General features: G+C 37.9%; 2 protein-coding genes across 2 annotated transcripts in view; one reads left to right on the top strand and one right to left on the bottom strand.

Annotated features, from left to right (window-relative positions):
• Positions 1-7,449, top strand: part of NMT2 (N-myristoyltransferase 2) — a 69,580-nt gene extending 62,131 nt beyond the window's left edge. The window contains exons 9-12 of the mRNA XM_006872603.1: positions 2,432-2,602; positions 5,971-6,138; positions 7,116-7,253; positions 7,429-7,449. Coding sequence (XP_006872665.1) covers positions 2,432-2,602; positions 5,971-6,138; positions 7,116-7,253; positions 7,429-7,449 — 498 coding nt within the window. The remainder of the gene's footprint in view (positions 1-2,431; positions 2,603-5,970; positions 6,139-7,115; positions 7,254-7,428) is intronic.
• Positions 7,450-10,572: 3,123 nt separating this feature from the next.
• On the bottom strand, positions 10,573-11,442 carry RPP38 (ribonuclease P/MRP 38kDa subunit). The gene has a single exon (XM_006872602.1). The coding sequence runs from the start codon at positions 11,440-11,442 to the stop codon at positions 10,573-10,575; it is 870 nt and encodes a 289-aa protein (XP_006872664.1).
• Between the last annotated feature and the right edge of the window lie 3,588 nt (positions 11,443-15,030).

Here is a 15,030-nt window from a genome sequence, read left to right as displayed (position 1 = left end):
GTTTACTATATACCAAGAATAACAAATTGAAGAATGGTGTCACATTCATCATTTAAAAGAGCATTTCAAGATCGATCTTCAAGTACAATGTCTGTGATAGTATATCCATAAGCCTACAAGGAAAACTAGTTAATACCACTATTATTCAAATTATGCACAAACCACTAAATTCTATGAACTTTAGTCTGAAATTGATCAAACTGTAGTCAAGATGCATTGATAATTACTGGTGATTGCAATGTAAAGGTTAGAAACAAGGACTTTGGTGAAAGAAATGATGCTGGATATCACATGACAGAATTTTTCATGACTATAAAGTACATAGGAATCCAACTGACTCTATCTGAGGGAAGAGACAATAGAGAATCTCATCTGCCAGGGACAGACTGTGGAAAAGATATCTAAGTTGAGATCTAAGTTGAGAACCACCAAAGTAAGAAAAAATCAAGAACAGATTTGATGTGTTAAACGAAGACCAGAGCAAGCAAAAAGGTTGTTAATACAGCAAAGAAAAGACCAATATGGATGTCAGAAGAGATTCTGAAACTTGCTCTTGAGTGTAGAGACTCTAAGCAACTGGAAGAAATGAGGAAGTAAAAGCTAAACAGAAAACTTCAAACGGCAGCTTGAGAAGACAAATTCAATTATTATCCTAAAATGTGCAAATATCTGAAGTTAGAAAACCAAAAGGGAAGAACATACACTTAACAATTCTTAAACTAAAAGAACTGACGCTTTGATTTGCAATATTAAAGGATTCCATGGGCAAAATATTGAATGGAAGAAATACTATACTTAGTCCCTGTACCAAAAAGAAATCGTCAATCTCACCCATTTCAAGAGGCAGCACATAATCAAGAATGATGTACTGAAGAAGTCCAAGCTGCACTGAAGGCATTGGTAAAAAAACAAGCCTTCAGGAATTAACGGAATACAAATTGAAATACCTCAAAACTGATGCAGAAGTAGAGCACTCACTCATCTACACACAAAATTTCAAAGACAGCTATCTCGCTAACTGATTATAAGGGATCTTCATATTTGTGCCCATTTCAAAGAGAAGTAATATTTCTGAGGCTTTCACATCTGAAAAGACACAAAGAGCTTAAGTTCTCTGAGCTTAGGTCATTTATCTATTAGGCTACATTTCTGTGATCTTTATAGATTACATAAATCATAATGAATGGTACATAGTAAAACACTCGGCTAAGAACATTTGGATCTAAATACAAAGCCCTAGTCTTCAATGATCAATCGCTCTGTCCCTCGACGTAGCAACCTCAGCACAGGGCATCCAGCCACCCATTAGAGTCAATCAAAACTGATGCTCAAAAGATACAAATTATCTGCCATGGAATTCTACCCTATTTTCAGTCTAGGGGAACACAGTAATTTTAATTATCCAATTCTACAACAGGCTTTTTTTTTTTTTTTTAATCATTTAGAAATAATCTAGGGCAGAAAAGAAAAGTTAGAAATACTGCTGTACAGGCTACCCTCAAATTTAATGTATCTTGAGAAAAGATACCAAGTTTATTAGAAAATAATTATAGTTCTAAGTTTGTATGTACGTGTGTTTTTACAAAAAGGGATGGGTGTTCTTTCTTCTAGTCACAGGTGCCCTAGTGAAAAGTCCTAGAAAGCCACATGCTATCTGGAGATGCACTGAGCATAAGTAATTGAGCAGTCCTGACCTTTCTGTTCCTGTGACCTAATTTAAAGTTTGCTGATGTCGAGTATGAATGCAAATGCCTGTCCCATATGAGTCATGATCATCTTTTTACCAAAAATATAGCATGAGAGGCCAGGTTTCAGTTCCTGGCAGCCATTACTTTTTAGAAAATAATTGGCTACCAAAATGCTTGCCTTCTCATCTTGACAGATGATTTTTTTTTTTTTAATTCATTTTTGTTGTTCGTGAGAACAAGAATCATTATATCCTTTACATAGAATACATACTCACTAAACCGCAGGTCTCGCTGGTACATTCAGCTGTACTTTCAAACTGTCCGACTTAGCAATTTTAAAACAGGATCCTCCAGAGGACGTGCTAAGCTTGTTTTGGCCTTATGTAAATTGTTGAAAATACTTTGCACTGATGTATATATACAGCTCAATTTGCAGTGAAATGTTACCTTTGATTTTATTTGGTTCATTGGTCATACTGACCAAAGAGCTGCAGTACAGAGATGAGACTGATACATGTTGTCCTGCATATTTTCTAGCCAGTTTTTCTGAAATTTCAGTGTATGAATCTATAGTGAACTTATTAAACTGAAGGTTCTGATTCAGTAGGCCTGGGGTTGGGGCCAAGGTTCTGCCTTTCTAACAAGCTATGATAACTGATCTGTAGACCCCACTTTTGAGTAGTACAGTTGTACTCATTCTTAAATTTAAACTTCCAAATTTGTTCTGTTTTCATTCTAACAAGGTTACAAAGACTTCAGGTTTGAGACCGATGGAACCAAAAGATATCAAAGCAGTTAGAGAATTAATCAACAGCTACCTGGAGCAATTTCATCTGGCCCCGGTGATGGATGAAGAGGAAGTAGCCCACTGGTTTCTCCCCCAGGAGCACATCATTGACACGTTTGTAGTGGAGGTAAAGATAAGGTGATAAGTATGAAAATGCTGTACAATTAAGTTTCTTTCTGTGAAGTCTATTCTATCCAAAGTTTTTGTAAACTCCCACTTTCTCTGACCCAGGCATATCAGCTCTTTGCTGATGGGTCTGAGTAAGAGAAAGTAGAGAAAGATGCTGATGGATTATATGATTCAGTTGTGAATGATGTTAACAGAGCCAAATAAGATGTGTCCATTTTGCTATTCTCTGCTGGGTATAAAACGAGCGATCTTAGAAGCAGAAGGGGGATCTCACTACCATCAAGAAGAGAGGCAGTAGGGGAGTGTGTCTTTTGCACCCCAAGATTCCTGCATATTGAACATCCTCAACTTAGAGACAGAAAGCTGTGACACCAGAAGAGAAGCAGGAGCTGCAGAATCAAGAGCAAAAGCAGCAGCAGAGCAGTGAGCTTCCGAGTCCACAGAGCAAGTAAAGCTGAGTGACTGAGCAGGAGGCTTGCACACAGAGTAGGGTGCCTCTGGGCATTTAATTGGGGAGCTAGGTTTGCTGAACCTAGTGGAGTGAAGTGTCCTTTGGAAATTTATCGATGCAGGAGCCTATGACTGAGAGATCAGCCACACAGGCCTGCCTGCAGGTAATACTGAGAAGAGGGTGTCCTGGTTCAGTATTTCTCAAGCTGAAAGAAATGAATGTTTAATTTTGACTTTGGGCAAAATATTGAATGATGCAGAAAACATCAAAAGAAGATAGACAATCACTGTCCCAGAGGTAGCACATGATCAAGAGCTGATGGTATTTAAGGAAGAAGTTCAAGTGGTATTGGTGAAAAACGAGGCTTCAGAATTGATGGAATACAAATTAAAATCTTTCAACAAACTGATTCAGTGCTGGAGGTGGTCAGTCTATGCCAAGAAATTAGACAGGTACCTACCTACCTGGCCAACTGACTGGGAAAGAGCCATATTCTAAAGAAAGGTGATCCAATGGAATGTGGAAATCATTGAACAGTGTCATTAATATCACATGCAAGTAAAAAATTTTGTTGAAGATGATTTAAAAACGATTGCAGGAGAGCACCAACAGGGAGCCTACCAGAAATTCAAACTGGGCTCAGAAAAGAATGTGGAGCATATCATTGCTAACATTGGAAAGATTTTGTCTAGAGCAGAGAATACTAAAAAGATGTTCACTTGTGTTTTATTGACTATGCCGATCATACAAACTGTGGATAACATTCTGAAGAGTGTTCTTGAGGCAGTAGTTCAATCTGTTTGCTAAGGAACTGTCTAAGAAGCTGGATTATATGAAGAACAAGAACGTGACATACAGATGACACATTCTTGTTTCTGAAAGCAAAGAGGACTTGAAGTACTTACTGATGAAGCTCACACACTATAGTCTTCAGTATGAATTGTACCTCAGTGTAAAGAAAATTAAAATCCTCACTATACCAATAAGCAATATCATGATAACCAAAAGATTTGTCAAACACTACATTTTACTTGGCCGTATAATCAATGTTTATGGAAACAGCCATCAAGAAGTCACATAACGTATTGAATTAGCCAAATCAGCTGCGAAAGTGCTGTTTAAAGACTAAGGTGCACTTGACCCAAGCCATGGCATTTTCAGTCACCTCATATGTATGCAAAAGTTGGACAATGAGTAAGGAAGGCCACAGAAGAATTGACGCATTTGAATTGTGGTACTGGAGAATATTGAAAGTACTATGGATTGCCAAAAGAACAAATATGTCTTATTACAAACAAACAGGATTGCCAGACTTTGCCTCTCCTACTTTGGATATGTTGTCATGAGGGACCAATCCCTGGAGAAAGACATCATGCTTTGAAAACGAGGATCAGTGAAAAAGAGAAGGACCCCTACCATGGATCGGCACAGTAATAGGGCTTTTTTTTTCACTCCCCGGATGATTGATAGTTTTAAATATCACTTATATTTAGCATTTATGTATCTTCTTTACTTTTGAGTAGCATTTCTTCAAAGGTTTTATTGGATTTGTCCTGTGAAGTTGTAAGAGTTATTTATGTTATTTATGTATTCTGGATATAAGAACTTTAATATCTGTATGTAATACAGATTCTGTATGTGATACAGAATATTTTGTTATAACCTGTGACTTTTCACATATCTTAATATCTATGGACTTACCATTAAGCCCAATTTTTAAAAAATAATTGTTAGTATTTCCATGTCCAAATCTCTTTGGAATGGGCACAAATATGGATTTCTTCCAAATTTCTTAGATGAGTGAGTGCCTTGTGTGCTGCCTCACTTTCTTGAAAGATTTCAAGTTGCCATCAATTCCTGGTGCCTTGTTCTTTGCCAATTCCTTCAATGCACCTTGGACTTCCTTTAGTATCACTGGCTCTTGATCATATGCTACCTCTTGAAATGGTTGAACATGAACCATTTCCTTCCATCTTCTCTGGATTCAATAATTTGTCGAGAGAATCCTTCAATAATGAAAGTCGAGGCTTGAGCTTTTTCTTCACTTCCCCAGCTTTAAAACTACTGAGCATGTTCTTCTTCTTCTGACTCCAGATCTTTGCACATTTCATTATACTATTGCACATTTCATTATACTATTTGACTTTGTCTTCTCGAGCTGACCTTTGTACATGAGATTTTCTGTTCAGCTCATGTACATTTTCTTTAGCATTTCTATGCTGGAGAGCAAGTTTCAGTGTCTCTTCTGGCATCCATTTTGATCTTCTTTCTTGTCTTCTTAATGACTTTTTGCTTTCCTCATCTATGATGTTCTTGATGTCATCCCACAACTCTTCTGGTCTTCAGTCTTTAGTGTTGATCTCTAAATTCAGGTGGGATATATTCAGGGTCATATTTTGGCTCTCGTGGACTTGTTTTCATTTTCTTCAGCTTCAGTTTGAATTTGCTTATAGGCAATTGGTGGTCTATTCCACAATTTGCCCCTGGCCTTGTTTTGACTGATATGTTGCTTGTCCATCTTCTCTTTCTGCAGATGTAGCAATTTCATTTCTGTGTATTCCATCTCCTGAGGTCCATACGTATAATTGTCTCTTATGCTGTCTAAAGAAGGTATTTGAAATAAACAAATCATTGGTGTTACAGAATCTATCATGTGTTCTCCAGCATCATTTCTATCACCAAGGCCATATTTTCCAACCACTGATCCTTCCTTCCTCGTTGCTCCCAACCTTTGCATTCCCTAAATCACCAGTAATGATCAATACATCTTGATTACATGTTTGATCAATTTCAGATTGAAGAAGTTGGTAGAATTCTTCTATTTCATCCTCACTGGCTTTAATGGTTGGTGCATAAATTGTGTGTAGTGCATTTTTTTCCAAGGAGAGGATTACCTGACATTTCCTGTTTTTTAGAGTGCACGGGGAGAACTGACTGACTTCCTGAGCTTCTACACACTCCCTTCAACAGTGATGCATCACCCTGTCCACAAGAGCCTCAAAGCTGCGTACTCCTTCTACAACATTCACACGGAGACGCCCCTCTTAGACCTCATGAATGATGCACTCATCATAGCCAAATTGGTATGCTACTCTTTTTCTGTACCATTTTCTCAAGATAGGTAAAAATACATAAAAACAGCTCACTGCAATTTTTTTTTCCAAAATAGGTGGAATTCATTCAAAATATATATATATTTTTTGATACTATCATTTAAAGGAATAATTTGGATAAGAATTTCTATAAAAATTTTAGTAGCTATTTTCATATATTCCATTGCAATTTAAAAAATAAAAAAGATACTCTGTACAAATAAATACTAATAGTCTCTGAATTTTATAATTTAGAAGAATTCTATTCATAATGGACCTTTTCTTTCATCTGTATAGAAGTTAGGATAATGTCTCATTCTTGCAACATTATCATTTCTCTTGAATAAAATAAAATGTTGTTCACAATACATTAGGAACAGCATATCAGTGTCTTCCTAATACTTGATAACCAAAGTGATTTTTTTAAAAGCTACTACTTAGGAATCAAAAAATCAACGTGACCCTCAGATTCTTTGGTCCTATGGCTCATTTTCAACTACTTTCCTAGAAAGCCCAGTAAAATAGAACATTTTTTAACTGAAAATATTACTGAAATTATTTTTCAGTATAACTCCATGATAAAATACACAGTTGAAAGTCTTGTACTACTTTGGTCGCTTGGCTACAACTTTGGCTAAGTCAGAACGTGGAAAGTTCAGTCCCTGTGAAGACTCCTAGACAACTGTTAATCTTAATAATTATTTACTGTGTCAGTATTAGCCATCATACCCAATTTTTTTATTTGACATTTCTGGATTACTTTACCAAATCCCATCAAATTCACTGGCTAGTTTTATTAGCCAGTTTTTTACTGAATTCTTACACTACACTACATATTACAGATGGCAATCCCTATTCTAATTGCATATTTGAGCTTTTCATGGAGGAACTAAATGTCTTACAGAAATAATGTAACAAGCACTCTCTAGTCCTTTGACACTATTAATTAATTGTTTTTACACTGGCAGAAAGGATTTGATGTATTCAATGCACTAGATTTGATGGAAAATAAGACATTCTTGGAAAAACTCAAATTTGGTATAGGAGATGGCAATTTGCAGTATTACCTGTACAACTGGAGGTGTCCAGGGACAGATTCTGAAAAGGTAAGAGACGTTGATCTAGCCTGTGTAAAAAAATAAGTTTACCTGGAAAATAGCTTCTATTTCCCTTAATATTTTGTTTTTAAGTGGCTTTCAAAAAAATACATATCTATTAACTACATAATCTAACTTTTCGTGCTTACCTGATCTTATTATTCCATGTATTCCCTTCTTGTAGGTTGGACTTGTATTACAGTAGATGGATATTTTTATTTCTTAGAACTGCCATCACCATTTAATATTTAATGATTCCTGGAACTTCCATTCCAAAGAAGAGTAAAAGCACAACATAAGTGGAAGTAAAGCAGTTGGTAACAATCAGAAACAAGGAGAACAGCACTACACATCTCTAGCTAGAACATAAACCGTCATCTTTTTTGTAGTTTACCCGTTTGTGGGAGGGATGAAAGAATACCAAGATCACGAGTATTACTCTATTTTTCAGTTTTTGGGTTGTCTCTTGATGAAGAGAAGGTATTTTCCCATTCTCTAGCAATGGGACAGTTTTTGTACGGGCTGTAGAGAAGTTATGGAGTCATTTGAGAAATTCTTTGCTATTGTGTGAAGATAAAAACTGCGATTCTATTTATTAAGTAGTGGCACATTTGCCCATGTAACAGGATAAAGGATCCATTCTGAAAGTTTTTACTTACCGCATCTCACATGGAGTCACTGGGAAACTTCTGGATCAAAATAACAGGTGGAGAATATGTTTAAGTGTGGAGCAAAATGAAAATGTGCTTGCTGGTGGCTGGTATGTTACTTTCTCTGTACACAGAGTTGCCAAATGAATGAACATAGACTTGTACTTTGATCTTCATGGATCAGTGAACTAGTTCCAAAGCCAAGTTTTGTGCAAATGGGAAGTGTGCCCTCTGAAGGACACACACCCAGGACAGAAGAGGCTTTTCGGCTGCTGCTCAAACACGTTTCTTCTACCAATGTCAAGGCTATGTGAGGAGGAGGAGACCACAGCTCCAAAGTCACAAGGAAGGCCCAGCGGAGTTTGAATGCTGACAGGATATAGAGAGTCTAGATGTGCTCATTACATGATGCAGAATTACACATGTTCCTTTATGCTGACTTTATCATGAAAGCTGTTATGTGAATGGAAGAGGTCTTATTTGTAAATAAGTATTCATACTTTTGTTACTGATGGTGTTTTTATCTAGAATTTGAAAGTTTCAGTGTACATATATGTGTATATAATTGCCAATAGTCTGGGGTGAGGTAGGGGAGATGCTAAATGAGGCCTCATAGACTGGCCTTGACTCAAACATCACAGAAGTAGACACTTTACTGTCCTGCCTTTACTGTAACCAGTGCCTAGGCTGTTCAGTCCAGAAAATGTCATTGTTTTAGACAATGTATTAATATTTCCTTTGTGTTAAAAATCACATGAACCTTATCAGTACTAGTGTCAGCAAACCATGGTCTCTGGGCTAAATCTGGCCCGTTGCCTGATTTGGTACCACTCATGGTTTTTTACCCTTTTAAATGGTTGGAGGAGGTACAAGAAATCAAAAAAATAATGTTTTGTGACATAATGCAAATTACATGAAATGCATAAAGTTTTTTTGGTGGGAACACAGCCACTTATGTATATTGCCTGTTGGTTTCATACCACAGTGCAGAGCTGAATCCCTGCACATACTAGTCAACAAAGCCTAAATCCTTTCCAGCAGGTTTGGCCCCGGGATACTTTCTACAGTCTGCTATTATCCTAAGAACTAGCCTACACCCTGTGGGATCCCGAGGACAGCCACTAGAGGGGGCACCTGGGCCACAAAGTACAGACTTCACACTACTACTGTGAAAATCTTATTCAGGATGGCTCAACCTCAATTACTTTACCATTTTTTCTTAATGGGACAAAGGTTTCAAGAAGCAAAATGGAACCAATTCAGGAACCAATTCAATGAAGTCTTTTCTGAGACACCAAGTGATTTTAACTTAATTTGGAGGAGTCAAGGCTTTTGTTAGGAGTCAAGGCTTTTGTTAGGAACTGTGCCCCGCTTATTTTTATAGCATACAGTTTGTCATGAGTTTACCCTCATGATGAAATGGCTCCTTTAGAGATTCTTTTATGAAATTCTAATGGTTTTAGAATACTTATTCTTTTACCAAGTTACTCTTAAAATGATACATTTGCCTCTATAATTTCAGTAGATTTAAAAATAGACAACTAGTAAAACTGCCTGTATATGTAAGGTGTGGCACTATGGGTTAATTTACTGGACTGCAAAGTTGGTTTGAATTGTAAGGTCGGCAGTTCAAACCACCAGTCCCTCCTGGGAACCCCTATACAAAGTAGCTATGGGTTAGAACCGACTCCACAGCATGTAACATTAAATTAAATGTAAAATCTTAGATTTTGAAAGACAAACCTGTATCCTGTAACCAAACTACTGTTTTATGAAGGATTCTTCCTCTTCCTGTTAAGTGCCACTGAGTTGGTTCTGACCCACAGCAACCCCATATAGGGTTTCCAAGGCGTAGCTGGTAAGTTTGTTTAACTGCCAACCTTACAGTTTAAACGTCAACCCCGCAGTGCTATACCAAAATGGCACCAAGTAAAAACTTCAAATCTTGAGTCACGCAGCATTTAGGCTGAAAAGAAATATTGACAATCCTGTAACCTCCTCCCCACCCCCAATGTGAAGGGTGCCCATTGTTGCCTGTGCCCCCCTCTGAGAATCCAGGATCCTCTTTATGTCATCGTTCACCCAATTACCACATACTTTTTATACATGTTAGATTCCCGAGAAAGCTAACTACTGGTGAAAATACTTTATCTGACTTTTTCTGTAGATATTAAAGCCTTTCACCTAAACCTGTGCCTACCTACAAAAAGTCAAATTGACATTAAGTTAAAAAAAGAAGAAATATTGTTTTTGAAGAAAGCATATTGCCTAGCATTTAGTAATTTTCCTTTGAAACTGATAATGCATCTTCAGTCCAGTTTCTCTTACCCTACTAACTAGAACCAGGCACGCACATTTAGAAAGATGGTAAGTGTTGTAGAATACAGATGTTCTCGCTTATATACATTGTAACTACCTTTAAAAAAGTAAATTTATACAAGCATGGACATTAGTTTCAATAAACTTTTGTTCTGATGTTCATACTTTTCAATATCTCCCTGCACTAAAGTGTTTTTAAACCTCAGCTGATCTGTGCTATATGGTTACGACATACATTGAGAGGAACAATACCAACAGTCCTCTAAGTGTCTATGTCAAAGTGGCTCGTTTTATTACTTCCAAGGTTTCTTTACAGGTTTCTGTTTACAAACTGTATAAAATGACAAGTTTATACAAGGTTACTTTGAAGTTGTTTTCTTACTTTTGGGTGGTTTCCTTACCTTATTAGGGTTTGGAATTAATTTCTTTATTTTCAGGGGCTGTAACACTACAGCGGAAGCCTGCTCACCTTCAGTCAGCTTCCTCTTTTCCTTCGAGAGGTTTTCAAATGATGTTCCCATTGTCTCACTGTCTTGCCTTTCCAAAGATTCTGTCTCTAGCAAAGATTCTGTCTCTAGATTTCCCCCTGCGTCTTCAGTTATGTCTTGAAGCCATGGGACATTTAAACTGGGCACTCTGGGAATTATAGATCTGACTTCATCCATGAAGGCAGTTGTATTCTTTTTGAACCCCAAGGCAAGGACACACTTTAAGCCAATGACAGGTGCAATTCTCTCACTGAGACGGGGTACCTGGCAAGCAGGCACACTTCTGCTTAAGCTTAAGTGAATCAAGTGCGAGGTGATGATGGCAGGTTTGACTGACTTACACACGAGAACTAAGAGCAGGTTATTTCTTTCCAGGGCTCTGGTCACTTCGTTGACACCAATGGCAAGCTGCTGCCTGGCATGCAAGGAAGTCCACCCTGACACCTGTTGGTTATCATTGGGTTTTTCCTCTTTCCTATCCTCGCTAACACCAACATCTCTGCTACATTTTTCTCTGCTCTGGTTTTTGAAAGAAGGTGGCTTTCTTTTCTTCTTATCCTCAATCTTCTGAAGTCCAAGATGTTTAAATCGGTCTTCAAGGGTCTGTAATATAAAGCGTGTATCCTCTTTCTCCAGAGTACTCCAGCAGACAGTGTACGGGTTGTCCAATGACGTTTTTACGACTAAAGGTCTTGTCTTCCGAACAGACCCCCTCCCTGGTGCTTGAGGAGCTGCTGCCATTTTGAAGTCCTTTGTAGAGAAGTAAAAGGACATGTTAATTAGAAATGCATGTCTTAGGACTTGTACTCATTCTGATTCATGATCAGCCAATACAGCAAGCTTAATTATGTAGGCTCAATTATGAGACATACACGTAAGCTCTCTTATTAAGATGAATTTTATTTCCCCCATTTCCTCATACTGACTTAGTCTTTACTTCATATAGAGGCAATACATGTTCCATGTTTCTACTTACTCATCATTATTCTTTGAATGGCTGTATGGGAGCAATAGTATACATACGTTACTGTTTTCTAAACTGCTCTCTAGTTGAACTTTCATCACTGAATTCAACAGACACTCACTGAGCACCGGTGATGGGCAGGCAGCCCCGTAGGCACAAGGTCAACGGTGAGCAAGCTACACACCATTTGCCCAGACAGGACTCACAATGCGAGGGCCTCAGAGACTTACTGTTAGATGTCAGCAAGTGAACTGCCCATAGGCCTAGGCTTCTCTAGGCCATCCATAATGAACCAGATATGATTGTTTTTTAAAACACAATAACAGCCTGGATATCCACAGATAAATGTAAAAACCTTCCCTAAAAGCCGAGACTGTAAATTCCAAAAAGGCAAAGTTCCCCACCCCACAAGAAAAAAAAATAAAGAGGATAGAGAGAAACACTGTTAACTGACGATGTATGGAGGGGATTATAATCAATGTAATGAAACAAGTCATATGAATGGTTGAATGTGAAACTGATGATGTGCCCTGTAAACTTTAATAAAAACCTGAAAAAAAAAAAAAACCACAGTAACAGGACATCAGTGATACCACAGAATACCAGGCAAAGCAGATTCAAGGCAGAGCTCCAAAACTTGGAACCACAGAGATAGGAATATTTAAAAGGTTTAAAGGCTTATATTCCTAACTAGTGAAACTTGAAGCAAAAGTAAGGAATTGCGTACTTTTGATTCTGCCAGGCACGCGATTCTGCCAGGCACGCGGCCCCAAGCCAACAACTTGAGCAAAACCAAATAGCAAGACCAAGCAGGTAAGCAGACACACCACGGAAAAACACCATGGGAACCTCGGAGCAAAGCTGGACAATACACTTTGTCGGTTTTGCTTTGTTCTCATTTTCTTTTTGTTGGTATCTGTTATTACCCATCCTCCCCGCCCCCACTGTTTGCACACCTCCATTCTGGTGACTAGAGGGGTTGCCTGAGTGAGTGGACACCCCCCACCATCACCACTGGTGGGTTCTTCTGCCATGCAAGAGCTGGCCCTAAACTGGTTTTTTTTTGTTTTGTAAATACAGGAAAGGCCAGGACAGGAGTGTAGAGTTAAAAAACAAAACAGGCCAAAAAATAAGCTGTACCTCAGGATTTAATTTAACAGCCAACAATGGCATCTTGAAATCGCTCAAACAGCTTTGAAGGAAAGAAGCTGAAGAGAAGACATTAAAGTCGTCTTATTAGGCTACAGATTTTTTTAATCCCCTCTTTTCCTCCTCTCCCTTTTCTGTGATTATAGATTACAGTATTCAGTCTAGTTTTGTCTTTTTGTTGTTGCTTTTTTGCTTGTGCTGTTTTGCTGTTGTATGCTCCCCCTTCTACCTTTTTGGGACTCTTTCTCTCCCTATAGTACCCAAAAAGAGACAACAACTACTTCCATATAGTCAAGCTACAACCACCTTCTACAAAATACCAAAACCCAGGCAAGAACCAATACCTACTGCCATATATGAGGGAGGCAGACAACACCTGTGAAAGTTACCCTGAGTTAAGCAATTTTTAGAGTGAAAAGAGAAGCCCACATCCTGATCACATCTACGTGAAAGCAATCAGAAAGCATGAAAAAATACCAAAACACATACTGAATTAAGTATGAAGGCCACAGATAAACACTAAACATGTCTAAGAAGCAAAAGCAGATGACATCATCAGCAAATGTACAGAAACACAATAAAATGTCTGAGACAAATAACCTAGAGATAGGCCTGGACTACATTCTGGAAGGAGGGCAGGCCTTGGAAATACCTGAGAAGGAATTCAGAAAAAATTACTTTAAAAATTACTTTAATTTCTGATAAAATAAACTTTAAGGCAAAAAACAGCATAGTAGATCAAGATGGACATTATCTCATGATTAAAGGGACAACTCAACAAGATGAAATAACCATAATAAATATCTATACTCCCAATTTAAGAGCTCCAAAATATATAATGCAAACTCCAATAGATTTGAAAAAAGAAATAGATGAATCTACAGTAATAGTGGGTGATTTTAATACACCACTTTCAAAAATAGATAGAACTACCAGAAAGAAACTTGACAAAGACACAAAAGAATTAAACAACACAATCAGCCAACTGGACCTCATAGATGTGTACAGAGCATTCAACCCAACAACTGCACAATACACATTCTTTTCCAGCGCACATGGAACATTCTCCAGAATAGCCCAAGTCTTAGGCCACAAAACAAATCTTCATAAACTTAAAATTATCAAAATACTACAAAGCATCTTCTCAGACCACAACACTATCAAATTAGAAATCAACAATAGAAAGTGCCAAGAAATAAAGTGAAATGCATGGAAACTGAATAAGACCCTGCTGAAAAGCGACTGGGTAATAGAAGAAATTAAACGTGAATTCACAAAGTTCCTAGAAACAAATGAGAAAGAAAACACAACATACCAAAATCTTTGGGACACGGCAAAAGTGATGCTGAGAGGACCAGAGGGAATCTACAGCTACCAAAAGAAAAGAAATAATAAAGATTAGAGCAGAAATAAGATAGAAAAGCTATAGAAAGAATCAACAGGACAAGAAACTGGTTCTTTGAAAGGGTTAACAAAATAGACCAATGGCAAACCTAACAAAAGAAAAGAGGGAGAAGACACAAATAACACTCATTGGAAACAACATGGGTGATGTCACATCGGAACCAAAGGAAATCACTTCAACAAGGAGGAGATCCAGGCAGCCAACAAACATATGAAGAAATATTCACGATTCCTAACCATCAGAGAGATGCAAATCAAAACAACAATGAGATATTATCTTACACCAACAGCAGCAAAGATCAAAAAATAGAGGACAATAAATGCTGGCAAGGATGTGGAGAGCCTGGGACGCTCCTGCATTGCTGGTAGGACAGCAAAATGGTCCAACCTCTCTGGAAAGCAATATGGTACTTCCTCAGCAGGTTGGAAATAGAAATACCTTATGATCCAGCAATTTCCTCTACTTGGTATTTACCCACAATTAATACAAGCCATAACACGAGTAGATATATGCACACCAGTGTTCATAGCAGCAAAAAGATGGAGACAGCCAAAGTGCCCATCAACTGAAGAATGGATAAACAAACTTGGTACATACACACAATGGAATATTATGCTACCTTGAAGAATAACAAGGAGGCTGCAAGGCACCACATAACATGGATGAACCTTGAGGACATTATTTTGAGTGAAATTAGTCAGTCACAAAAGGAGAAATACTGCATAGGACCACTACTGTAAAAGACTAAGAAAAAGAACCCATACTAAAGGGGGAAGGGGCTCTTTGCTGGCTACTGGGATATGTGGGGGGA

This window comes from Chrysochloris asiatica, unplaced genomic scaffold (genome assembly GCF_000296735.1).
Source record: "Chrysochloris asiatica unplaced genomic scaffold, ChrAsi1.0 scaffold00206, whole genome shotgun sequence".
NCBI lineage: Eukaryota > Metazoa > Chordata > Mammalia > Afrosoricida > Chrysochloridae > Chrysochloris > Chrysochloris asiatica.
The sequence above is the reverse complement of the archived record's forward strand: the minus strand, read 5'-3'. Positions and strand labels throughout refer to the sequence as shown.

Excerpts from the sequence above, each read along its gene's own strand:
- RPP38 (XM_006872602.1), bottom strand. The coding sequence starts at position 11,442 with ATGGCAGCAGCTCCTCAAGCACCAGGGAGGGGGTCTGTTCGGAAGACA.